At 34.0% G+C, this 25,600-nt stretch overlaps 8 protein-coding genes across 16 annotated transcripts; 5 read left to right on the top strand and 3 right to left on the bottom strand.

The window, feature by feature from the left end:
* The first annotated feature begins 271 nt into the window (after positions 1-271).
* Positions 272-1,277, top strand: cni (protein cornichon). 2 transcript variants are annotated; one of them, XM_081985791.1, is made up of 3 exons: positions 275-559; positions 614-870; positions 1,026-1,277. In XM_081985791.1, the coding sequence occupies exons 1-3, from the start codon at positions 410-412 to the stop codon at positions 1,048-1,050; spliced, it is 432 nt and encodes a 143-aa protein (XP_081841917.1). In that variant the 5' UTR covers positions 275-409; the 3' UTR covers positions 1,051-1,277. The 2 variants fall into 2 exon arrangements, with proteins under 2 accessions (XP_081841916.1, XP_081841917.1); XM_081985790.1 differs by having other exon boundaries at positions 272-559; positions 614-1,119.
* Positions 1,269-2,300, bottom strand: GMF (Glia maturation factor). The gene is made up of 3 exons (XM_081985792.1): positions 1,877-2,300; positions 1,728-1,824; positions 1,269-1,665 (listed from the first exon to the last, which is right to left on the bottom strand). Exons 1-3 carry the CDS (start codon positions 1,877-1,879, stop codon positions 1,343-1,345), a joined length of 423 nt encoding a protein of 140 aa, XP_081841918.1. The 5' UTR covers positions 1,880-2,300; the 3' UTR covers positions 1,269-1,342.
* A 203-nt stretch (positions 2,301-2,503) lies between these two features.
* On the top strand, positions 2,504-3,579 carry aph-1 (gamma-secretase subunit Aph-1). Its single transcript, XM_081985786.1, has one exon. It carries the CDS (start codon positions 2,651-2,653, stop codon positions 3,374-3,376), a length of 726 nt encoding a protein of 241 aa, XP_081841912.1. The 5' UTR covers positions 2,504-2,650; the 3' UTR covers positions 3,377-3,579.
* A 56-nt stretch (positions 3,580-3,635) lies between these two features.
* LOC145733118 (putative multidrug resistance-associated protein lethal(2)03659) lies at positions 3,636-11,078 on the top strand. 4 transcript variants are annotated; one of them, XM_081985775.1, is made up of 12 exons: positions 3,636-3,776; positions 4,187-4,279; positions 4,339-4,569; positions 5,033-5,460; positions 5,518-5,674; positions 5,735-6,279; positions 6,803-7,556; positions 7,616-7,958; positions 9,500-9,650; positions 9,705-9,932; positions 9,981-10,930; positions 10,987-11,078. In XM_081985775.1, exons 2-12 carry the CDS (start codon positions 4,197-4,199, stop codon positions 11,008-11,010), a joined length of 3,894 nt encoding a protein of 1,297 aa, XP_081841901.1. In that variant the 5' UTR covers positions 3,636-3,776; positions 4,187-4,196; the 3' UTR covers positions 11,011-11,078. The 4 variants fall into 4 exon arrangements, with proteins under 4 accessions (XP_081841901.1, XP_081841900.1, XP_081841902.1 ...); XM_081985774.1 differs by having other exon boundaries at positions 3,726-4,279; XM_081985776.1 differs by lacking the exons at positions 3,636-3,776; positions 4,187-4,279 and adding an exon at positions 4,870-4,954 and having other exon boundaries at positions 4,430-4,569.
* Positions 11,079-11,900: 822 nt separating this feature from the next.
* LOC145733126 (uncharacterized) lies at positions 11,901-13,510 on the bottom strand. Of its 3 annotated transcripts, XM_081985789.1 has the most exons (3): positions 13,088-13,510; positions 12,308-12,706; positions 11,901-12,251 (listed from the first exon to the last, which is right to left on the bottom strand). In XM_081985789.1, exons 2-3 carry the CDS (start codon positions 12,701-12,703, stop codon positions 11,985-11,987), a joined length of 663 nt encoding a protein of 220 aa, XP_081841915.1. In that variant the 5' UTR covers positions 12,704-12,706; positions 13,088-13,510; the 3' UTR covers positions 11,901-11,984. The 3 variants fall into 3 exon arrangements, with proteins under 3 accessions (XP_081841915.1, XP_081841914.1, XP_081841913.1); XM_081985788.1 differs by lacking the exon at positions 13,088-13,510 and having other exon boundaries at positions 11,901-12,248; positions 12,308-13,001; XM_081985787.1 differs by lacking the exon at positions 13,088-13,510 and having other exon boundaries at positions 12,308-12,988.
* A 93-nt stretch (positions 13,511-13,603) lies between these two features.
* LOC145733124 (uncharacterized) lies at positions 13,604-16,278 on the bottom strand. Its single transcript, XM_081985785.1, has 9 exons — positions 16,156-16,278; positions 15,703-15,822; positions 15,490-15,607; positions 15,373-15,436; positions 15,154-15,321; positions 14,494-14,571; positions 14,211-14,439; positions 14,015-14,157; positions 13,604-13,961 (listed from the first exon to the last, which is right to left on the bottom strand). The coding sequence occupies exons 1-9, from the start codon at positions 16,271-16,273 to the stop codon at positions 13,743-13,745; spliced, it is 1,257 nt and encodes a 418-aa protein (XP_081841911.1). The 5' UTR covers positions 16,274-16,278; the 3' UTR covers positions 13,604-13,742.
* Positions 16,272-20,763, top strand: LOC145733122 (pleckstrin homology domain-containing family G member 1-like). 3 transcript variants are annotated; one of them, XM_081985781.1, is made up of 8 exons: positions 16,272-17,053; positions 18,593-18,767; positions 18,821-18,899; positions 18,951-19,115; positions 19,170-19,241; positions 19,298-19,523; positions 19,574-19,719; positions 19,776-20,763. In XM_081985781.1, the coding sequence occupies exons 1-8, from the start codon at positions 16,582-16,584 to the stop codon at positions 20,028-20,030; spliced, it is 1,590 nt and encodes a 529-aa protein (XP_081841907.1). In that variant the 5' UTR covers positions 16,272-16,581; the 3' UTR covers positions 20,031-20,763. The 3 variants fall into 3 exon arrangements, with proteins under 3 accessions (XP_081841907.1, XP_081841909.1, XP_081841906.1); XM_081985783.1 differs by having other exon boundaries at positions 19,170-19,247; positions 19,595-19,719; XM_081985780.1 differs by having other exon boundaries at positions 19,170-19,247.
* Tango6 (transport and golgi organization 6) lies at positions 20,664-24,798 on the top strand. Its single transcript, XM_081985778.1, has 6 exons — positions 20,664-20,806; positions 21,753-23,728; positions 23,891-24,086; positions 24,137-24,288; positions 24,343-24,533; positions 24,584-24,798. Exons 1-6 carry the CDS (start codon positions 20,737-20,739, stop codon positions 24,687-24,689), a joined length of 2,691 nt encoding a protein of 896 aa, XP_081841904.1. The 5' UTR covers positions 20,664-20,736; the 3' UTR covers positions 24,690-24,798.
* Positions 24,799-25,600: the final 802 nt, after the last annotated feature.

Raw genomic sequence — 25,600 nt, 5'->3', positions numbered from 1 at the left:
TGAGCTATTAATTTTCATCGTTAACGTCCACAATTCTAAGGATTGATTTTAACGATTAAATGTTATTTATCGTTTCTAAGTTTGTTATGTTCAATACGAATTTATCATTTTATCCTACACACAACAGTAAAAACAAATTTCAGTTAAATTAAAAATTAAATCTAATTGGGACTAGATTTATATGTCGATGGTTATTAAAACCAACGTTGTCAAAAGTCAAAAGTATTTAAGTTGAGTGAGAAGAAGAGAAACGTAAACATAATCCTTAACCTAAAATCTTGTGATAACTTGATTGTCACTGTCAAATGCACCGTAAAAATTTTTGCCGATATTATTAGAAAAATCCCAATTACTTTAGTATATCAACATAAACTGCGTTTGTATTTAGGGTCTACTAAACAGTACAAACATGGTGTTTAATTTTGCCGCTTTCGCTTATATTATAGCACTAATCGGAGACGCGTTTCTCATATTTTTCTCCCTATTCCATGTGATTGCCATTGATGAACTGAAAACCGACTACAAAAATCCTATAGATCAATGTAACAGCCTAAACCCGGTGAGGTTTTGTTGACTACAATGAAAAGTCCAGGTTTTAATTACTATTTTTCAGCTGGTGTTGCCTGAGTACATCTTGCACATGTTCTTTAATGTATTGCTAGCAATTTCTGGAGAATGGTTAACATTCTTTATAAACTTACCTTTAATTCTGTACCATATAAACAGATATCGGACTAGGCCAGTGATGTCTACTGTGGGCATTTATGACCCGACCAGTATAATGAATGCTGACCAGTTAACATTGTGCCAGAGAGAAGGTTGGATCAAGCTTGCCTTCTATTTAATTTCCTTCTTCTACTATTTGTATGGGTATGTAATGGCATTGGAAAGATTACCAGTAGAAACTGCCTGACTTTCTACTTTAAATGTTTTTATACATATTCATATAACAAGTGATATTTTCATAATATAGCTTTAAGGCAATTATAGAACCGAAATCTCTAACATTAATCTGTTTATTGCAGAATGATTTACGTGTTGATTGCATAGAGAGTAGTCAAGATTCATAGCGCCACAGCCAGATCTTTTCAGCAAGCAGGAACAGTTCTGTTTAAGGATTTCGGTTCTAAAATTCCAAATTGATGGAAATTTTAGAACTGAAACTTCCTGTAGTTTGTAAGAATATGCTAATTTATTGTTAGGTTTTACACAGTTTTTGTCTATCAGTGCTGTAAATAATGTTGTAATAGTAGACAATAAATAGCAAATTACAATGACTTATTGGATTTTATTTTTACATCTATTAAGCACATACACTGTCCTAATATTACAGTACAATTTTTTAGTTTCCTAATTTGCTTAACAACCACTCTTCTGTTAAATCTTCCAATTCACGGATTTCATAGGCCCTTGAAACATCTGCCTCTTTTTGCAAAGCCAATTTTGAGCCTGCATACATCATTTGAAGTTCTGCATGACTATCGCGAGGGGTAAAAAAAATGAAGCACAAGGGATAGGACACTCTTCCATCTTTGTGTTCTTGTTTGTATGATAGAATTACAAAACGGGGCTGGTGGCTTGGAAGATTTTCTTGTATGGCTTCAATTGTTGTATCATCCAACTGTTCATCAATGAAGATTTGTTGCTTTTCTCTGTCCACTTTCACTGTATAAAGACAAATATATCCACCCACTAACCTTAACTGAAACAAATATTGTAGTACTTACAGATTAAAGCTGCTGTATCTTTATTTTTTTTAAAACGAAAATTCCTAAGGGCCTGCTTGACTTCATCTTTTATTTCACAGATGTTAACAGTTCCTGACTAAAAAATAAATGTTTACTGTTAAGTATAGTGTGAGTTGCAGATTACTTACCATATTGGGAGTGTTGTGATATTATAATGCAAACATTTTTAATTTACGATATCTCGGATGTTACTCATACATTGATTATTGGTAAATAAATTATTAGGTGATGTCATCACTTTTATCGCCTAAATATCATTTATCTGTGTTCCGCCTCCCACAACACAGAATTAATTCCCCTTCCAAATCAAAGGCAAAAACAGAGTGCAATGCCCTTTGAGTTGCCCTTGGAGTTTTGTAATAGAGAGAGCGAGATTTATACCACAATAACCAAATCGAAATGAGACGCAAACCACAAAACTTTCTCAATAATTTTTATCAACAGTCCACGTGGTTTTTGGTATCAGTTTAAAAAAAAATATCATGATCTTTCAAGTTTCATTTTGGCTTGAATCTATCCAGAAAAAGTTTTTAAAAATTCAAACAAAAAACTGGTTGTTTACTTTTTTGAAAAGTAAACAAAAATTTAAAAAATGTCAGCCGCAGTTGACGTTTACCACCACGTTCGAAATCAGATCTTGACTGTGATAGTTAATCATGTGGTAAAGTGTAAAACAAGGTACTTCTTAATCACGTGACTAATGAGAATATGGATCTGACGCAGGACGTTGATGTTTACTTATTTATTTGTGACATTTGACAGAGTATTTACTAATCAATTATTTGGTAAATTAAAATATTTATAATTCTTTGATATTTTCTCAAATTTAAGTAGTTCCAGTTTAGTAAAAAAGTAACAAACTTGTATATTTAAACCATTATTAAAAATAGTAAGATAAAAAGATGACTGTCATGGAGTTTTTCGGCTGTGCCTTCTTGGCGTTTGGGGCCCCTTTTGCAATGTTCCTGTTCACCATAGTCCATGACCCAGTTCGGATTATCATCCTCATAGCAGCGGCGTTTTTCTGGCTACTGTCCCTTTTGCTATCTTCTGTGGTGTGGTTTATAGTGATACCTTTAAGACAGTATTTAGTTTTCGGTCTGATTTGTTCAATATGTTTCCAAGAAGCCTTCCGCTATTTAATCTATCGCATTTTACGCAAAGCTGAAAACGGCCTAATGAAAATCACCGATGATCATGCCACTTTAATTGACAACAAGCACATTTTAGCTTATGTGAGCGGACTTGGATTTGGTATAATCAGTGGAGCCTTTTCTCTAGTCAACATATTGGCTGATGCTATTGGACCTGGTACTATGGGACTAAAAAGGGGAAGTGAAATGTTTTTTCTTTCCAGTTCTGCTACAACTTTAGCCTTTATTTTGTTGCACACATTCTGGAGTGTGATATTTTTCAATGGATGTGATAATAAGAATAAGGCACAAGTAGGATATGTGGTACTGTCACATTTACTTGCATCTTGTTTGACTTTATTTAATCGTTATGAAATTTATTCAGCAACTTTAGTGCCTTTGTATGCTGTTGTTTTGGTGACTGGACTGTATGCTTTTAGAGTTGCAGGAGGTTCTTTAAATTCTTTCAAAAGTTCTTTTGTTCTACAAAACTGATAGTACTTTGCAGTATCCTAGAGTATTCTAACATTTTTAATTGTATATAATATTTACCTGTATAAGCTTTAATTTATTGTACTAAGCTTAATTTATGGTAGATTATGTGAATGTATGAAAGAGTGGTGCATCTTGACTCTGTTACACTGGCAAGACTGTTCAGTTTTGTTATTGAATAATTATAACAATTTTTATAATACCCATTCTGTAGTCTTATTTTGTTAATATACTGCTATACACAAATTAGATACTTAGCTTGAAAAAAGCTTGATTTTCAAAGCTTTATCAGTGCAAATTAAATTCAAGGTTGCTATAAATGAAAACATGAGATCAATAATATGGGAAAAGTGATGTTAAATTAAGAAAGTATGGTTGCTGTCGGGTTATAGGAAATAGAAAGGTCAGTTTTGTATTGCAATTTTTTTATTTTATTACCCACAATCATTTACATGTTTCAAATACTTATTTTTATGTATTTATGTGAGGCAAGTTACACTGTATTAGTCATACATTTTATTCATTTTTAGTATGGCACTCCCACTAATTTCAAATTGTAGTTTTTTGTTAAAAATATATTAGGTAATATTGTGTAATAATATGCATTTAAAACGCACTTGACTGACCTTACAGTGTCATAATACCTTTTAATCTATGAACACATCAGATAGTAATTATTGTATTCAGAAGTGGCAAAATATGTGATAAAAAATCTTGGAAGATTATTTAAAGTTTGGTTTGAGTAAATACTACATTTTGTGTAGAAATAAATTTGAAAGGATTTGATTTGCTAATTTGCTATGGTTATTCAAGTCAGGCAACCATGGAGGACAACACTGTGTTAGATAAAACTGAAAAAATTCATCCTTTCATGAGAGCAAATCTATTTTCAAAACTGTTTTTCACGTAAGTACCCCATAATTCAATAATGTTAGTAACATAAATTAACAGTGAATTTTGTTTAGATGGCTATTTCCCCTTTTTTACCAAGGATATCACAAAGATTTGGTGGAAGAAGATTTGTATCCAAGCTTGAAACAGCATGAGGCCACATATTTAGGAGACCAATTGGAAAAGCAATGGGAAAAGCAGTTAAATAGGAAAAACCCTTCTTTGTGGAGAGCCATTTTTAGAATGTTTGGAAAGGAAATTGCATGGTTGGCTTTATTGCAGTCATTCACCGAGCTTTGTGCCAGGTAAGGCTTCACAAAGTATAAGTTTTAAAAATAAAACTGTTTTTGATAACAAATGAAAAATGATTTTACGCATAACGCTATACTGGGTGTGTAACTGATGAAGACCAACAGACAGCTGAAACCTCAATGGTTCAGGATAGAATGCCTAAAAAGTAAACAAACTAAATTCAAAGCATAAAATAAAGCACTACGCACTTAAAGCTAATCCCTATAACTCTTTACTTTTGGCCTTCTAAACGTAAATAACTATATTATTTTGTTAAAATAATGTTTATTACAAACTGTTGTCTTTATTTTCAGGTAGTACCCACTCTTTACTATGATTCGAGTAATAAAATCAGGGCTTCCACACCCTTAAAACTTTAAATTAAAGCACCCAAGCTAGGTAAAAATCATCTATCTGAAAATCGACACATTTTTATCAAAATAACACAGCATAACACCTAATATTGTTTGTTTTTAGACTGGCTCAGCCTTTAATTTTATCGCAATTGCTGCAATACTACCAACCAAACAACACCATTACCAGAAATGAGGCATACTTGTATTCAGCTCTTATGGTGCTTTCACCAGGTTTGGTGATGTTTTGTCAGCATAATTTTATGATGTACCAGTTGATTATGGGGGTGAAAATTAAAGTAGCGGCCACGGCATTGATATACAGGAAAGCGTTAAAACTGAGCCGCTCCTCTCTAGTGGAAACCAATATCGGTCAAATGGTGAATTTAATTTCTAATGATGTGACGAGATTTGAAAATGCAGTCAAACACATACACAGTCTGTGGTTGGGACCTGTTGAAATGGTGGTGGTTATTGTGCTCTTGTACGTTTATGTTGGAGTTAGCGGTATGGCGGGGGTTTTCTTTTTGATGTTATTTTTTCCCATTCAGAGTAAGTATAAGTTTGTTAATTAAGTAGGGAGAGAATTTAAAAAAAATCGAATTTTAGTGGGTCTGGGCAAGATGACATCAATTTTTAGAATGAGCACTGCACTTAAAACTGATGAAAGAATCCGCCTGATGAACGAAATTATTACTGCCATTCAAGTCATCAAAATGTACACATGGGAAAAACCTTTTACAAAATTGGTGGAGATTAGCAGATGGTAAGTCTTAAATCTCCTTTAAAGACACTATATCTTGATTTTTTTTTATCACTAAACTAGGAAAGAAATGCAACAAATCAGGAAGAACTCTTACATAAAAGCTTTAGTCTATTCTTTCCAACTATTTGTAACAAAAATGGCCATTTGGGTGTCTATAATTATCTTCGTACTAACTGGGAACGTTATCACTGCCCAATTTGTTTATGTGGTCACCTCCTTCTATACTATTCTTAGACCTGTCCTAACCAAACGCTTACCAGAGGGTGCAACTCATTTAGCCGAAGCTCAGATATCCGTTAAACGAATCACAGATTTTCTGATGAAAGAAGAAATTGATCAGCAAACTGCTTCGAAGGCGTTGTCTTTACAAAATGGCTTAGACGAAAAAGAACTCTCCCAATTTTCTAATAACTTAGTGGAGCTAAGTAATGTTTACGTCAAGTGGAATCAAAAGTTTGAGGATTATTCACTTCAAGATGTTTCAATGCACGTGTCAGCTGAAGAAATGGCAGTTGTTGTGGGCCCAGTTGGTAGTGGAAAAACCACTTTGCTATATGCGATTTTGCGGGAACTTCCACCTTTAAAGGGCGACCTACATGTTAATGGTAAGTAAAACGTTTGGAGAGTTGGTATTTAAAATTTGTCAGTAGAACAATGGTTTATAAAAATGCATCAGGGGGTTTACAATGATATATTAATATATTTTGAAAGAAGTCCATTTAGAAAAAAAATATTAAATATGTGTTGTGTCACTTTAAAGAGCTTCTGATCAGTGTCAAATAACACTGATGATGGACCGCCATATTCTCTCAAAAACACCAGAATTTTATCAGCAGGGAACGACCCGACGGAGCACTGTTGCTCTTCTAGGTTTGGAGACGTTTTGACAACAATAGAAAAAGTTAAGGCATATAAATCAGTCTAATTAAGCTCTATTCAAACCAAATGTCGCTTCTATACAGGCTAAACTAGTTATAATCGGTTTAGAGGCGTTTTTACTTGAATTCCAAATTTAATTTTCTGTAATAAGGCCAGAATAACCTAAAAACCATAAGTTCAACTTCGTCAAATGTATTTCTGGTCTAACTAAACTTTTCCATTTTCTATGAAGTATATTTTTAATTCTAGGGAAGATATCTTACAGTTCGCAAGAGCCTTGGCTTTTTATGAGTAACATCAGACAAAACATACTTTTCGGACAACCGTTTGATCATAAACGCTATGAGGAAGTCGTCGAGGTATGCGCTTTAAAGCGAGATTTTGCCCTTTTTCCTTTTGGGGATGAGACGTTAGTTGGTGACCGTGGAGTGACACTAAGCGGCGGTCAAAAAGCTCGAATTAATTTGGCTAGAGCTGTGTACAGACAGGCTGACATTTACCTTCTGGACGATCCTCTGTCTGCCGTAGACACGCATGTAGGAAAACACATTTTCGAAAAGTGCATCCAGCGGTACTTAAGCGATAAATGCGTGATTTTAGTTACGCATCAACTGCAATATTTGAGATATGCTCGAAAAATTTACTTGCTGGATAACGGGACGGTGAAGTTCTCAGGGACTTTTGAGGAAATCCACGATTCAGGACATGAGTATGCCAAACTTTTGGTGGAATTGAATGAAAAACTTGAAGAGGAATCTTCTGAGGAAGAGACTGTTGCGATGGAAATCAATAGTAGCAAAACAGGGATTGACAAGAAAGAGCAAACGAACCCCAAAGCGCCTACAGTTAACAAGGAAAGCAAAGCTGTTGGTAATGTCGCTTTTGGGGTATACGGAATATATTTTCAAAATGGTGGCCACTGGTGTAAAGCTTTGTGGATTTTGCTTATGTTCATCGCGGCTCAGAGTATAGCAGGTCTTTCTGACTACTTTGTGTCCTGGTGGTAAGTCACCTGACTATTTTTTCTTTGCATTGAACCTTAATTAAAATTCCAATTTAAAGGGTGAACGCCGAAGAGATTAGTCAAACATCTAATAACACTGTCCAGTCAACTACACCCATTCAAGAATTGTGGCTAAAATACATGACAGAGGATTTAGCCGTAATAATTTACACCGTTCTTGTTATCGCGTTAGCAGCATTGACTGTAAGCAGATCCATTTGTTTTTTCCGCTTCGCCATGACGGCTTCCACCACATTGCATAATAAAATGTTTGATAAGATTGTTTATGGCACTATGCGGTTCTTTAACACCAACCCATCTGGACGGATTCTGAATAGATTTTCAAATGATATGAACCAAGTGGATGAGAGTTTACCTGCTACTATGTTAGATGCTTTTCAGGTGAGTGTCAACAGAGCTTAAGTCTGAGAAGACAAGAAGAAAATCAATTTTAAGTTTCTAAACTGTTGACATTAAAAATACCTAACTGATTACTACTTATATTAATTTGCTTCTGATGATTTAAACTACATATTTAATTAATTAAAAGTGGAAGAACTTAAAGCAGGAGCAATAATAAGTCTTCATCAACAAAAGAAGGTTTTCTTATGACCAAAAAATAATTTCTTGTATTTTGTAAAATATTTATTCTCGACAATTCCACTCATGTACAAAAAATGCCATATATACGTCATCAAAACACGGTTTGCTATCGGCTAATAAGGAAGGAAGAGAGTTTGCTAGCGGATAAAAAAATCGGATAAATTTTTCTGTTGATTTCATCGTTTCCACGGATTTTCACTACACTTCTATTGTTGCAATGTCTCACCTTGAGATTTTTGCTGGCACTGTCAATTTTGATTTTTGTTCGTATTGTTTTGGTTATGGCTCGCTTCGGATAGAGTTCTACTGCAGAAAATCAAAAGAACCAGAAAAATGTATTTCTGCCAGTACAAGGCAGTCGCAGTCTTATTATATTATTGATTATATTCATGGAATTGTCTTATCAAATACCATTCGAGCTCAGATTTTGAACAGGATAATTTTTCCGCTTGTCTTCTCATACTTTCTTTATGGTACAAAACTCGACCTGTTTGGCAAAATCACTCGAGCTGCGCTCTCGTGATTTAGTTACAACAGGTCTCGTGCAGTTACACCAAAAAGAAAGTATTCTAAGACAAGCACAAAAATTATCCGGCTAAATCTGAGCTCTTGTGGTATTGCCCCCGACAATTCCACTCATGTACAAAAAATGCCATATATACGTCATCAAAACACGGTTTGCTATCGGCTAATAAGGAAGGAAGAGAGTTTGCTAGCGGATAAAAAAATCGGATAAATTTTGCTGTTGATTTCATCGTTTCCACGGATTTTCACTAAACTTCTATTGTTGCAATGTCTCACCTTGAGGTTTTTGCTGGCACTGTCAATTTTTGATGTTTGTTCGTATTGTTGTATTGTTTTGGTTATGGCTCGCTTCGGATAGAGTTCTACAGCAGAAAATCAAAAGAACCAGAAAAATGTATTTCTGCCAGTACAAGGCAGTCGCAGTCTTATTATATTATTAATTATATTCATGGAATTGTCTTATCAAATACCATTCGAGCTCAGATTTTGAACAGGATAATTTTTCCGCTTGTCTTCTCATACTTTCTTTATGGTACAAAACTCGACCTGTTTGGCAAAATCACTCGAGCTACGCTCTCGTGATTTAGTTACAACAGGTCTCGTGCTGTTACACCGAAAAGAAAGTGTTCTAAGACAAGCACAAAAATTATCCGGCTAAATCTGAGCTCTTCTGGTATTGCCCCCGATAATTGTTAATTTTATTAAGCAGTTTTACACTGAATTTACTTAAAAATAGTGTTGGTGAGTTTTTAAATTTCCTTTCTACTTGGTAGAAAAGAAAATTTAGCTCATTTGCCACTTTTCTTATTTTACAGGGTGCACTTACAGTAATTTCCACCACTGTGGTAGTCGCCACCGTCAATCCTTGGATGCTAATACCCACTGTAGTAATCTTATTCATATTTTACTTTATGAGGGTGGTTTACATTGCGACTAGTAGAGACGTGAAGCGAGTGGAAAGTATCAGTAAGTTGTATGCTTACACACCTAACCAGAAATGATTGAAAATACTTTTTTTAGCGAGAAGCCCTGTTTATTCCCATTTAACTGCTTCTCTACAAGGTTTAACTACCATAAGGGCTTTTAGGGCTCAAGCTGTACTTTGTAAAGAGTTTGAAAAGTTACAAAACCGTAACAGTTCTCCTGCTGTTATTTTTATTGCTGTGGGTCGGACTTTTGGGTTCTGGTTGGACTTTGGTTGCACTATTTATATATTTTTTGTTACCATGAGCTTTTTGTTTACAAAAGGTAAGTTTATTTGGGGTTTTAAACGTTTCTCGATTGCCTGTGTTTTAGATACTCCTGGTGGGTTTGTTGGTTTATCGATAACTCAGTCAATGGCTTTAACCGGAATGTTCCAAATGTGTATTCGGCAATGGAGCGAACTGGAAAATCAAATGACTTCCGTGGAACGAATTAAGGAGTACGTGGACGTTGTCCCTGAACCGAATCGTGGGTCGAAGCAACCATCAAAAGATTGGCCGTTAGATGGAAAAATCACCTTTAAGGGCTTGTCTATGCGTTACAGCCCTGAAGAACCTAACGTACTCAAAGATCTAACCTTTACTATACAGGGCAAAGAAAGAGTTGGTATAGTGGGTAGAACTGGTGCTGGAAAATCTTCTATTATTATTGCCTTATTCCGTCTTGCGATAAACGAAGGTGTAATATGTATTGATGACGTGGATATCGAAACAGTTTCACTAGAACGTCTTAGAGCAAGTATAGCAATTATACCGCAGGAACCAGTTTTATTTTCTGGTTCTCTGCGTAAAAACTTGGATCGTTTTGATGAGTACAGCGACGAAACTTTGTGGAGCGCTTTAGATCAAGTTGAACTCAAAAACACTATTTCCGAAATGCCTAATGGTCTTCACAGTATCGTTTCTGAGGGCGGCAGTAATTTTAGTGTGGGACAACGTCAACTTCTGTGTCTTGCCAGAGCAATAATCAAAAATAACAAAATTCTCGTTTTGGACGAGGCTACCGCCAATGTTGACCCGCAAACCGATGCTTTGATTCAACTCACAATTAGAAGAAAATTTTCTGATTGCACCGTACTGACAATAGCTCATCGATTGCAAACCATTATGGACTCGGATAAAGTGTTGGTGATGGACGCGGGCTGCGTTTTGGAATTTGGGACACCTTTTCAACTTTTACAGAATAAAGAAGGTGTGTTTACCGGGATGGTGGAGCAAGCTGGACGAGCCATTGTTGAAAACTTACATTCTGCTGTCGAAAAGGTTAGTTTTTTAAATTAAAAATTAGTAGTTTGTATTAAGTAACTTTTAATTTCTAGGCTCAGGATGAAAGTTGTTCTTAAGTTCCAATATACACTATTAGTAAGGTACTTTATGTCTAAGTGATTAATTACATATTTTTTTCTTTTTCTTTTGTTGTTTTTAATTTAGTGAGTGTTTCCTAAATTGTATTTCAATTGTTTGAGATACCCTGTTCTACAGGATGCTCAACAGTGGATCTTAGACCATTATGAAGATCTAAATTTGCATGTTTAGGTAATGAATCTCTCTATCAATCTAAAATAGTTTTGTCACTGCATTGCCACGTTGCCGCTTGTATGTGCTGTGTATTTTAAATGGAACACTTTGTATATTCTTATTCAGAAGTTGAAAAGAAGTTTAAAATTGTTCATAGTCGGTTATGTTGAATCGTAGAAAGAAGACATTTTGGTTACAGGTTAATGATAACTGATCTACTATAACTTAGGAAGAAATTTGAATATAAATTATACAGGGTGGCTAAAAATTAATGTTTTTGCCGCCAGTCATTTTTTTATGTGAAACCTCGATCATTTATATTTTTAATGCTTTTTCATTTTCACTAATTATATACATTTAAAATAACAAGGTTGCTGCTACTCTTTAATACAAACGGCAACTTGGCAATTATGAACTATTTTAGATCAAGAGAGCGTTCTATCATTACCTAAAGATGCAAATTTTCAGAATGATTGATGTACGTTTAGATTTACATTAACCTCTATAAGGGTGAACCCTGTATGGTAAGCAAATTTGAACACAGTTTTTAGTTTAGTTCGAAATAGCAGGAAATTACCAACATCTTGAACAGTTTAAAAAAACAGTGAAAGTAAAGGAAATATCCATTTTAGCCTTTGCAGACTAGTTGCTGTAAAATAATGAACTGAACACATTTTTGAAACACTTTTTTTCCATAAATAACAAAAAATAACTGTTAAACTTACTTAAAAACATTATATTACTTAAAAATCACAGCCTAATAACAGACAAAACACAAGTATAAAACAAAAATTAACGATCAGAAGGTATTTCTCACTCCATCGTCAGCTTCTCTCTTAGCTTTAAGCAATTGTCCCCACAAACACTTCTCTATCGCCTTTCTCCACTCGGTTTGTATATACTCCGAGGGAGCCTCCAAAGAGATCACCACGTCTTTGTGAAACTTGGTGCTAGCCCAATGGTCTTTTAGCTCTAATTTCTTTTTATTTTTTTCCTGAGGCATTAGAGCTACCTGATCCAATTTCAAACTGCCCATGTAGTAGAAAGAGTCTTCGTTTAGTTGCTTCTTTAATAAAGTATTATTTCAGATACAAGTTGCATATAAATTAAAAAAAAGGCTACCTTAGTGAATATGATGATTTTCTCATAAAGGAACACCATAATTGTCATCTTTTTGGGTTTGTTGGTCCGGAACTGGTCCATTAAAAGAAACTGGCCGTATCCAGTTATATCAAAAGGACAATGGTGGATTGAGTTGTTGTTGGATAACTCAATATCAACTTCCGATACTTTGAGTTGGCTGCAGTTTGTTGGTAAGGAAATGCTGTTCTTAAGTAGGTCAATGTCACCAGCTGCGGTAGTATGTCTCCGCTTTTTTTTAGAAAACGTTTTTCTAACTGCGGAACTAAAAAAGTTGTGGAATTTTGACGTTGATTGTGGTCTGGTGGGGACACCATCATTGTCATGGGTAGGATCTGGCCTGAGATCGACTTCCTGGAACGTTATATGGTGATCCATACCCTGTTGACGTGACATTTGTAGTATCGTACACTCACACCCACATTTAATTCATTAACAGCAAAACAAAAAGTGAGAACTTTACGTTATTATCATAGATATCAGGCTAAGTGTGTTTATGGACGTTATCAGTTTTCATAAGGTGATAAGAAATGATTAGGTTACAATCATTAAGAACGTTTTTCAAACATTTAATCATCCAACATGATTGAAGGTTTAAACCAAATAAACTGAAAACATTGCCTTGTAGTAGGTCTATTTGGCTTAGTTCCAACAAACCAAATTTTACTGCATCACACAAACCAATGACGAAATAACTGTGTAATTTAGTGAGCATGAAAAATATTATTGTTTGTACTGTATGTATACATGTTGTTAACCTACCTTATAAAAATCGCTAAGTCATTGGAAACGCTAATGATCAGAGCACATTTTTACGTAGTCAAAACGATGGTACAACACTAAAACCTTAATTTCGCGACCGCTTTAAAGTTACTCGAACGTAAAATACCTGATAATAATAAACTAATTTAACTTCAAGTAGAAAAGCGATTAAAAACGCGCAAAATTAGTCAAGGTTCGATTCTCTTTCAAGGCGTATATAAATAGGAAAAACCTACACCGCTGCTATTGTTACTTTTAGAATTGTGCTAAATGCATCCAAAAAGGTTGGCGCGTGTACTGGAACCAAATTTAGTTTAGTAACAGTGAAAAATGGAAAAAAAAGTGAGAAATGATGACTTACTGAAAGTTAACTGTAAACCTACAGAAGTTGCAGAGGGTCTACAATTGCAGCATTTGCGATAATCTCATCATAAACTAAGAATTAAAGAAGCTGTGGAAAATGGAACCCTACCCTACTGGGAGTAGGGTATTATTATTATTATATTATTAATGTAATTTGTGGTAGGAATAAACAAAATATTATATTAGTACTTTACGTATTATAAACATTATATACAATTCAATTATTTTTGTTCGAAAGTAAATTTCCAAAAAAAAACAAAACTCTGGATTCATAAAGATTATTGAGGTTGTATCATCTCTTTAGCTCTTGTTGTTGTTCTTGTAAGATATTTTCTATACAACGTTTCCAATTATCCATGTCCTTAGATTGCCCTTCAAGACGATAAGTTAACAAAGGGCCTTTTTTACCGTACTGTGTAATTTCTATCATGTTTTTAGTGTTTCTTGCCGGAGAAAAACCAATCTCGTCCATGTTGAGGTGAAATTTATACAAGTAGCTCTTTTTCAGTTCCTGAAAAATATAATTAATATGTTTAATAAAGGTTTTTATGTTAACTGTTATACTTTGGTGAACAACATTATTTTAGTAAATAAATGGACCCACAATATGCTACTCTCAAAATCCATATTCACTATAAATTTGTTGTTCAGGTAGTATTTTCCGTACTTGGTTACTGTTGAGGGTTGTGTAAAAAATGCTTCTGGTACTGTAAACTGCACTAATTAGTTCATTGTTAATTAACAGCTATAATCAACAAACTTTCTTGTCTCACAAAAAATCGATCAGTATCCTGAACGATTGTTAATGGTTTTGAAATTTCCAGATTTTCATTTACATCCATGGTGATCCAATTCAGTAGGCTACGAACTTGTTCTGTGTCTTCATAGCAGTTAAATGGTACTAAATTAACTGGTAAGATAAACTTTTTATAAAGTGTTATTCGGTCGTTGAGGAATTGCCTTAAATTGACTTCAGTTCTAAAATTTGTCTGAAATTCAATGGTTGTAAGCGTCACATATTAAAAGCACTTATACAGTTTCACCTTAGGACGAGTAATGGGGAATGTGAATAATGAGCATTTTTGCAGAAAAAATCCACGATAGGTATAGAAGAGATCTTCCTAAAAAAATATATAGTTTTAGAACAACAATGATATTCCTACAAAATTAATGAGCTTTTAGTAAGAACAGTATAGAGTATCTCTCCTGGTGATTTCTAAATGTATACAAACAAGTCGATGAATTTAGTACAGAGTAGATTTCTCTGTAGTTTTTTTGGAGAGAAACCAGACATAGTGGACAACTGGTGCAAAAATGGAAACCTATCAGTTACCATATAGAATAAGACAGTGGTTGATTTAAAGCAAAAACCGCTACTTGGAGAAGAAATTCTGTTTTCTAGTTTCTAAGCAAAATATCTAGTTTTCTGACTAAAAGCTTACTTGAAATTCTCACCATAACGTCAAATTTAGGGCAACACCAAAATTGCACCAGGTAAGTGTAGATGAATATGCTGAAAGATCTGATTAAACCAATGATCGATGAGCATGATATTGGCAAGTTTAGAGATATAAAGCAAATTGATCTATTGTCGATTTAGTTGATACCTTATTCTTAGAATCATTTATAAAAAGCTGACATGGCGTTTTCCAAATTATCAACTAAACAACATTTATTGTAGGCAAAGGAATATAAGACCTTACATTCGTACGGAAGCAATGCAAGACTTCTTTGTAAGTTTCTGCCCGGTTTAAATCATGCAACACAAACTTCGTTTGTCCTTCAATTAACCTGTTCACAAGACATTCGATTGCTGCCATATTGATGTTCGTTTCAATTGCGAAACGTTTTTTAAGTGCCATCATAAATACCTATAAAATCAATTGAAATTTTTCCAGTAACTCAAAATATTCGTAACTTACAGGAATGATAATTTTTAGTGTCTCCAAGTGATGTATTTCGGACCCTGTAAAGCTTTTGATGTTCCTAAAGAAAATATAAGTTGTGATGAATTGAAATATTACATTTTCACGTATTACGTTTCTAATAATTGTGTTTCATCAGATGTAGGAGCCATATCTTCTTCCTGATTATGACTGCATGGTTTGTCAATTGTAGCAAACGTTTTTGATCTTTTTAGTTTCATGAGTGGACGTTCTAGAATATAGATTTTATTTATAGATATATTCCGCTGTTGATTCTTGATACGCCAGAACAATGGAATAAAAAAGTGAACTATTTACTACTAATACCTTCTGAAGCAATTTCAATTGCCTTAATATCATCGGATGCGTTCCTGATGGTACCGGCATAGCTTTCTCGGTTCTTTCTTGGTGCAGGAATCGGCTTTTCTTTCTTTAATATCGGCTTTCAAATCAAATCAAATCAAATCAAATCAAAATACGCTTTATTGTAAAAAGAACAGAGTTCTTGTGTACAAAGCTAAATAAATACAAGTTAACTAAAAAAAAAACACAAAGACACTAAAGAACTAAATAAATACAAAGACATTAAAGACTATCACTATAATACTCTTCCAGGCTGTAATAAGACTTTGTTATCAGAAAACTCTTAACCCCCCTTCGAAATTGTGGGTATGGCATTAGCCTATATTCTCTGCCCAGATGGTTATAGATCTTGAGGCCCTCATACACGACCGATCCCCTGAAAAGAGTCGACCGGGGTATAGGCAGGCGCAAACTTTCTTGGCAAGACAGGCTTTTTTGGCAAAACAGGCTTTAATCTTTGTTCCTCCATTTGCTTCATGAATTCCTGTATAAATTTAGAGTAGCCTAGGAATTGTTCATCTATTTCATATGACATTTCAATGGTTCACCTTACACTGTGAAAACACAATCTAAATGATAACTTAGTATCTTATAAAATAATCTAAGATTATTTTAATTATTCGTCACCAAATGACATATGTTTAATTGTCGTGATTGGTGGTTTTAAGTCTATCGAACAATACGACATAAAAACAGACGTTATCAGCATTAATAAACTGCTTTTAAATAATTTAATCTCAATTCAATAAATTAACCACCTTATGAGGCTATATAAAAGCGAAAATCCACGCACAAATAACAGTTATTACCAACCCCAATCTTTACAATTTTGTGATTATAATAATGTGTGAAATCAGTAAAGTTTCTGAGTTGAAGCGGTTTTTTGAAGAAGGGGCATTTAAGGAGAAGCTTCCTTGCTCGGTTAAAGGTCCAAAAAATTACAACAGGGCAGACCAAGAAGAAGTGACTAATGAATCACCGAAGATATCAGTTCAATCCAGCGATGAAGACACTCCTACCACTACATCAACACAGAATGAATTCTACACCGTTCTACACCAACTTGATGATATTATTGATTTAGAAATAAAAAAGTTAAGCAATCATCACATAGGTGAAGATCATCACTACGAAACTATTGTAGAAAATGAAGACCAAAAAGAAGTGGTTGAAGAACTAGAAGAATTTAAGAAAGAAGAAAAAAGCATGCCTCAACCTATACCAGGAACATACAAATCATCTACAGAACAAATTAACGAGGCTGTTAATATTATAGCAAATAAAGAGGATGAATTAGAAGTAACAAAGTTAGTTGGTAAGTTTATTCATTAAGTTATTCAATAGTATTTTCTTGTTTAATGTGAGCGGAAACACAAGGCGGAAACAATGATTTTACAAGCTAGGGCATTGGGTAATTTTTACGGCCCGTTTTATAGGACTGTACGTCGTCATTCAAATGTCATACTTGAACAATAAAAAGTAATTTGTAAAGAAAAATTATTTGTGCATAAAAAAAATTCCTCTCAAAACTTTGCGGGTTTAATGTTTCTTTTTTCGCCCTCTATACGTAAATAAAAGTCAAATTATTCTTTTTTTCTGAAAGTAACAAACCTTAAAGAGGTTTCGTAAAATTGCAGTTTATTGGGTAAAATTGTAAAGAAAGGTGGGGCTGTAGAAGGAGTGTCATATTACTGGGTATTGATAAACTTTTGGTTTTTTTTTAGGGTTTGGTTGTATTTATTAGTTATTATTAATCGTAGTTCATCGATGCGTCTTGTCATATTGATGCTATCATAGAAAAAAAACAGAATCAATGAAGGCGTGTCCTTAACTCATTCTTGTAAGGAAAGCACTGTTGCTTAACAAATATGCAGTTAACTAATTTTGGGTCTATTTTTCTGCATACATATGATATCTGTATTTTCAGAAATTTGTGATTCTGACGGATTTACTTCAAGGTTATTGTTTAGTATTGATAATCCTGTTATATTGTCATAAAATCGGTCGGGACGCTAATAATTGACGATTGTTTTGTAATAATAATTTGCCAAAGCGCGTTTATCATATCTAAGATATATACAGGGTGTCCGGAAAATACGTGTACAACGTTTGACGACAGACTCCTGACGTCAAAATATGTCGATCTAAGCCGACTTAGTTATATCCAAAATTGTCTCGTTTAGCCGGTAGAGGGCGTCAAAAATTTGTAAAAATATTGGTTTTTTACTAAATTACGTGAAAACCTGCTAATGGATTTTAATGAATTTTAGTATGTAGACTAATACTATAAAATGACGTTTTCTAGTAGTATAGTCACCGGCTGTAAATAAGTGGAAGTGTTATAAAAGTGATATAATACGTCAACATTTCTCCTCATTTTTTATATGAACGGCGTTATGACAACCCAGATATTTTTGTCGAGTGACCGGAAGTATTTTGAAGCTATTTTACCTCTTTAATATTTCCCGGTGGATGAGCTGTTTCGCCAGAAAAAAAAAATTTACAATTACCTGCATACATCAAAGTAGGTATAATAAAGTTGAAATTATTTATTGTAAGAAACTAAGTAAACCAAAAACATTACTTAAGCAAATGTGTAAAATGACCGCCATCTTGCTGAATACACTTATCAATACTCTTTAAGAAATGAAATTGTACCCAATATTTTTACAAATTTTTGACGCCCTCTACCGGCTAAACGAGACAATTTTGGATATAACTAAGTCGGCTTAGATCGACATATTTTGACGTCAGGAGTCTGTCGTCAAACGTTGTACACGTATTTTCCGGACACCCTGTATATTATATCTTAGAAATAATAGTTGCTTGTTCCATTTTACATGTTTTAATACAGAAAATATTACGAACTCGTCACGCAAATCTAATGACAACCACGCTACAAACCAAGCAAGCTCATTTGAAGAATTGGTCGAAATTAGGAATACCGTTTACTCCTCATTACTAGGAGATGATTGGCATACCAGAACTACCCAACGGTTAACTGATAACAAAGAAACAGTGAAAAACAGGTATATCTTTAACTATTCCACCACTATTTGACTGACAAAACGTTTTTTTCCAGCCAGGAAATTTGTAGTTTGATTGAAAGCCTCAAATACTCTGAATTAAAGTACTTTGACGACTTAAAGGGTGTAGTTTCAGTAAGTTTGAAATTACAAACTATTCTATATTTTTTTAATAACAATTTTCAGGTATATCTATTCACAATCAAACGACACTCTTCTGAACTTATTAAAGCAAGATCCGATGTGTTGACTCAACGGGTTGAAGCACTGTTTGAATGTCAAAAAAAATTTGGATGTGATTTACTATCAGTTCATTCCATAGAAGATTTAAGTTCCTGCTTTACTAAACACGTAAGTAATGATTATTAGTAAAATCTCCTGTACTTTACAGATTTTTTTATGCAGACCCAACTCATTTCCCTTTATGAAGAGTTCCTGGCTGATAAATTGGGCCATATAACTACAGTAATAGCAGAAGTGGGAGTAAGTCCTGAGGGTATATCAAAAAGCTGTTTAATAAAGTTAATTTTCAGACTGACTTTAAGAAGGAAGTTAACTTAAAAGATATGCTTACCAGTAGATTAAGCGACTACAATATTGCGTTAAAGGAAATAGCTACATTATCGGATAATGTGGATTTGGAAGAACCTATTAACCGTGTAACTCAAGTTGTTAGTGTTTTTAGTAACATACAAAAATCAGTTGACGATTTATTAAAGCCTATTAATAAATTTGATGAGTTAAAATTTAATAAAAAAGGTAATTATTTACATATTTTTGTAAATACTAACATAATTTATATGTTATAGTGCCTTCCTTGGTGTTTATAGATTGCCATATGGATGACAGTTTTGGGAATTACTTGCTTAAAAACACTTTTGTAGTTTCGTCCGAACAGGACGACAATGCTACATTTAGTGTTCATTTGTACTCTAAGGTGATGCTCTTCACCAAGGTTTGCTTTGAGGAATTCACATCAGTTTTCGTCATCTAAACGTAATCTTTTTATAGGAAAATGAGGACAGTTATTACTATCAAAAACACATCAGTATGTACGAAATAGGTCAACCATGTATAGAATCACCTACTAAGAAGAAGCCTGCATTTTCATTTGTCCATTACACAAAGTCTGGGAAAATTAGCTACAAGTTTAAGAAAATCTCCAAAGAAATTGCGCAACTTTGGTTAGAAACTATAGAAGACCTGTTGAAGAAACAGCAAGAAAAATTAATCAAAGAGAAACAAGTTGCACAACTAAACCAATAACATTTTTCTATTTGGTTAAGATTGTTCAATAATACTCCAACACTGAACCTCGTCATCACCTACATTCCGGATATATTTACATTTAAATTATTGTCACAAATGAGATTTGCTATAATATAATAGGTGCGATCGTTATGCATGCCAGGCACGTGCCTACGAGCTGGAGCAGTGTTGGTTGCTCTTTTAGAATGTAGACTCGTTTTGCCTGAAAGTCTTTTCAAATTTTCGCTACCGTTTGATGTGTAGGAAACTTTTTAAACAGGTTGCTCTGTTAAAACAACTTGAAAGTAGACAAAATAGATTTTATAATGTTACAATATTTTATGTAAAATAATTGCAAAAGAGATTTTTGCTTGATTGTATTCTAACAGTACTTATTAATTACACTAAAAAATAGTTTTCTTAAAAAAGGCGGTTCAATCTTATTAGAACATAATTGTCCCAAGCTTAATCAATCAAGCAGTTGTTATGTTACTGTAAATAATCTATATTGCTTGCCTTAGCATCCGCTCTGACGTCAGACAACGCATCGTTTTCGATTGGGCCATACTGATTTCCTAGGTTGGATCGATCAGCTGACTGATGATAAAGAGAAGAATTTTGTTTCTAACCTATAAACTTAAAAAGTAAATACTAAAATTTGAAAATACAAAATAAATAGTAAAATTGTTAAATTTAAAACTATATCGAAAGAGTTTGTTTAAAGATGAATAAAACTGAATTATTGACCTTATTTTGTGACTTTTCTTTTCTTGAGGATAAGGAGTTTGCAGCTGGTAAGTCATTAGTCTTGTAAAAACCATTTTTTATAAAACTCTGCAGCTTTTAATTACCACATTTATTTAAATTATACTGTTACCTATAAAACATTTTGATTATCATAGTTTCAATTAAATGCTGTCTTTATTATATTATATGCTGGTATATGATGCACTTCGAGGGCAGTGCTGATCATTTGATAGAACTTTTCTAGTTAGCCTGTACTTAGGGATTATACACCTTTTTGCAAATTGTGCTGCCCACTGCTTCAGTTATTAGGTAATAGAAGAAAATAAAGAAATAGATGTGGATTTTTAATTATTTCATACTTATTCTAGATTTTTTTGCTGATGTATTTGTTAACACATTTTTTAAACATATTCGTTTTAATAATACACCAAATTCTGTACAATTTAAAATAACAAACCTTGTATTTTTTGACACACATTGCTTTGACCCTAAATTACTCCCTTATTTGACAAGTTACAGTCAAAATGTCATAGAAAACAAAAGAGAGCAGATTTCAATCTTTCCAAAAATATCCCCCCATGAGTTAATTGATCACACCGTTTGGCCGCTAGAGGACGTAAAAAAATTTTAAATGGCTTTTTTTGTACTTATTTCATCTAATTTAAGGTCCTTTGGTATAAATATGCCATTTGCTGTGCATTGGAACCCTCCTGGAGCAAAATAAAAAATTGCCAAAATTGCACTTTTTGCAAAAATGGCATTTTTTAAATTTTTGAATGATTGTAACTTTTTTATTTGAACTCTTATAGATTTCACTTAGAAATAGGATAAAAAATACTACAAAATGATCCAAAACTGGCCTCTCTAGCTCTTCATGTTACTGAGATATTCCATTTCAAAAAGTAGTAAAAAAAGACTCCTAATATTTCAATAAAAGAACATTTTTATGAATGTTTTGTGCAATCCATTAATAATGTTTCTTATTTAAACCAGAAGACAATCCATTTGAAAAACCATGCCGGCAACTCTACTCCAAAGTGGCGGATTATCATACCATCAATGCTGAGTTGCACACAATTACTAAACACTACTTTTCAAAGGAAATCACCTGGAAATGGAAGTATTTATTGGCTAAATACTACATTTTCAACCACATTGGCACTATTTTGACAAGCTCAAACTTTTCAGAGCTACTCAGCATAAAAGAAGTGAAATCAACAAAGACTGCTGTAAACACTTTGATGAAACTAGGAGTAAACACTAAAATGCTACCAAAAATTCCTTGTTATGCTACACCAATCTTTGGTAAAACCAAAAAGGAAGATGAGTTTGTGGATTACAACATACTTAAATGTTCCCTGGTTGCTTTTTGTCACTTTTTGAAGAACATCCATTTAAAAGCTTTACTGTTACCAGACTGTTTGAGATCAATTTTGAGTGGACTGTATCAAATAGCTTATTGCCCTTTAAACAAAACCCTATTAGAAACTACCTCTAAAGAGATATATGAAACGCTGTTAAATGATAAAAAACTTGCTGTTAACTTATTGAACAGTCTCTCACATTCAGCATGTTATGTAAAAGAAACTATGTCAATACCTCTTAATACTGCACCTCCTTGGTTTAGAAAACAAGTGTCACAAACTTTGACTGGTATTTTAGTGACTCCTAGAGGAGTTGAACGCATCACTGTAGCCATGATGATGGAGGGAAATACTGAAGAATGGAAAGTTCTGGATGTGGTGTTTAAGTTAGTGTTGAGTTGTAAGGATAGAGAAGATTTTAAAGATAATTTATGTCAACAGATTGTGAGATATTTAGATAGTGAGAACAGAAATGAACATTTGTTTGTGTTGTGTACTAAAAGACTTTACCATATTGATGCTGAGTTGAGCAGGGGGATTTTTGTTAAAAGAGCTTTACAAGGCCTGGTTTATTTGACTATACAGGGTGCAGGTTTTAAAGATGGTAGTTATACTGACCAGATTATGCAGAGTATCAGATTGGTGCATGCAATATTTGTGGAGAAAAATGCAGATAGCCCTTGTTTGCCTCTTGCATTGCTAAAACCAGTTTTAGAGGTAGTTTTCAGAGTCTATCAATGTTGTTTAGAGACTATTTTTAAGACCACTTGCGCTGAAGCCAAAGCTGTGCTTGTAGAGTATTTAAAAAACACTGATGAAGATATTTTAGTGTTTGATAGTTTAATGTTTGGAAACTGTGATGCTCAAAATGACATACTACCATTCAGGAAAAATCTTGTATTAACAGTAGAAGGTTCAGAAATTTTACTTAAAACAATTATTGAGCAACAAAACTATTGTGCCAGTCTTGAAAGTTTACTAAACAACAACACTGAGTTATCTGTGAAGTACTTCAAATACCTAATTACTTGTATAGTGTCCAGAAAAAAGCTCTTTCAAACCACAAATGAACAACAACTGAACTTAACCAGTTTGGTTGTGTTGAGTGACCTTATAACTTTGATACAGAAAAGACAAGTGCAAAAACACATTCTAGACAACCCTTTGGAGATCATAACATTCCTAAAAGACACTCTGGATGATATGGTAGCTGCAAATGTACACAGAACAACCCAGTTTGAAGACGACGACTTTAAAACCCTGTTCACTGTAATGATGGTTTTGAATACTTTATCAGCAAACTACACAAAGAAATCTCTGAGCATGTTTAGGGTATTCAAGGAAGTACTGCACAAAATTAAATTGGAAACTCATCACAAGGAGTTGGTCGACTTGATTGAAAAAGTTGAGAAAAACATTTTCAGTTACACTAATAAAAGAAGTGAAACGGATAAGAACAAGTCCAAGTTGGACTTGATTTTGGAAGACATAGGTGATCCGTTGTTGCCAGTTCGTGGGCATGGACTTATGGCTTTAAAAAAATTGGTGGAGAAAAAGGATAAGGATGTGATGGAGAAGAAACAGTATGTTTTGACCATATTTCAGGTAAAAATTTTATTAGTGTTAGAGATAAGAATATCCTGTGTATTTTCAGGTAATTGGATTCAATTCTAATGTAATAAATGTGTAAAAACTACTGTGATTTACGCAGATGCGGCGAGTAGTAAATTGAATACTAATCTTGTAAGAATTTATTTGTAATTTTAGCAAAATCTAGCAGACGACGACTCCTTTATTTATTTAACTGCAGTGGATGGGTTAGCAACCATGTGCACCATATTCACCGACACTGTAATACACACATTGTGCGATGAATATGCGGATTTTACCAGAAAAAGTGACGACAGTCACGAAATTCGCATCAAACTGGGGGAAGTGTTGGTTAGGGTGTCTAAAACTTTAGGTATTTACTCGGATAAGTGGCAAATACAAACTAACAACTTTGGCTTCTAGGTGAAATGGCTCCAAAATACAAAGCAGTACTGTTAAACACTTTTCTGGTAGGCACCAAAGATGACGACCATTTAGTGCGCGCTTCCAGTTTGGTTAATCTGGGGGAAATTTGTCGGGTTCTAGGCTACAAATTAGGAACTGTCGTTACCGAAGTAAGTCTCTTTGTATTTGTTTTATAGTTTACTAATAATTAGAGTTTTCCCTAGGTTTTGACGTGCGTTGACGCTATTATTATAACGGATAAAGCGCCAGAATGCCGCAGAGCTGCCGTGACCGTTATCAGACAGTTGCTGACCGGTTTGGAAAAGGAAATGATTGCATTCCTTAAAGACGACATTCTTCCAGTTTACCGAACACTGAAACAGATCTACGAAAATGACAAGGACGATATTATGAGGTGAGATTTGAAAAAAATGGAGAAAAGTGACTGAGAACGTGTTTTTTTAGGCTCCAAGCACAATTGGCGCTAGAAGAACTGAATGAAAATATGAACCAGTTTTTGTTTCCCAAACCTCAAATCAACACTGACAAGAAAATAATTATGCTAAATTAAACTTTAATTGTGAGTGGGGCTGGGGATAGGTCTTAAAAAGGGGAATAATTGCTGCCGAAACATAATCTTGTTCTAGAAGCGATCAAGAAGCAAATAATTTTATTGTTAATTGTGTGTTATTCCCTCCTTTGATAAACCTTAATTGTTGAGCCTTTTAGATATTAAAGTAAAAAGGTATAACGTGATTTTTTTTTAATCATGTATTTACAAAAATAGAACCTAGGAACTGCGCAATTGTTCTAGCATTTGCCACAAAACCAGCTAATTTTGGAGTAGGAAGAAACTCAATAAATTAAATAGGGCTCCAATTTGCGACCCCACAGATCCATCTATCAATTAGTGGAGACCCTAACTCAATAAAGGGGACCGGTACCTGGCTGGGGTCGTCCAGGTTTACGGTTTCCCGGTGTCGTAAACATGCCTTATTATCCTCTTTACGAGCGTGGTCGTCCTGTTTGCCTTGCCTTATTCGTTTCTTACTTATTTCGGACGCCCATAAAGTATCCTCGGCGTGTAGTTCGCCATTCCTCCGTCTGTTTCCCCGCGAATTCCATTAAAAATTTATGTTGTGGAGAGTGGGCTTTATTTTGTCATTGTTGCTGCATGGGACGTCGTATTTTTGTTTATGCCGGTAGTTGCCTGTCTTGCCCTACGCCTATGACTTATTTACGCTGACAGGTAGTTTGGGTTTTACACCTCTCAGTGTAACGAAATAGTAATGTTGCTTTACAGTGAAAATATCTGTGCAGACCATTTTTGTTTTGATGTAGCCGTTATTCTAGTGTGAATTCTTCATAACGAGTATGCATTTGTCTCTTTTACATCATACATTTTGCTGTAACACTTTATTTTATAATTAAATGTATTTTTTTTAAATGCTTTTACTCCACTCTATACTATAGCAATTTCAC

This window comes from Ips typographus, linkage group LG8 (assembly GCF_016097725.1).
Source record: "Ips typographus isolate SLU linkage group LG8, UJ_Ityp_2.0, whole genome shotgun sequence".
Taxonomy (NCBI): Eukaryota; Metazoa; Arthropoda; class Insecta; order Coleoptera; family Curculionidae; genus Ips; species Ips typographus.
The sequence above is the reverse complement of the archived record's forward strand: the minus strand, read 5'-3'. Positions and strand labels throughout refer to the sequence as shown.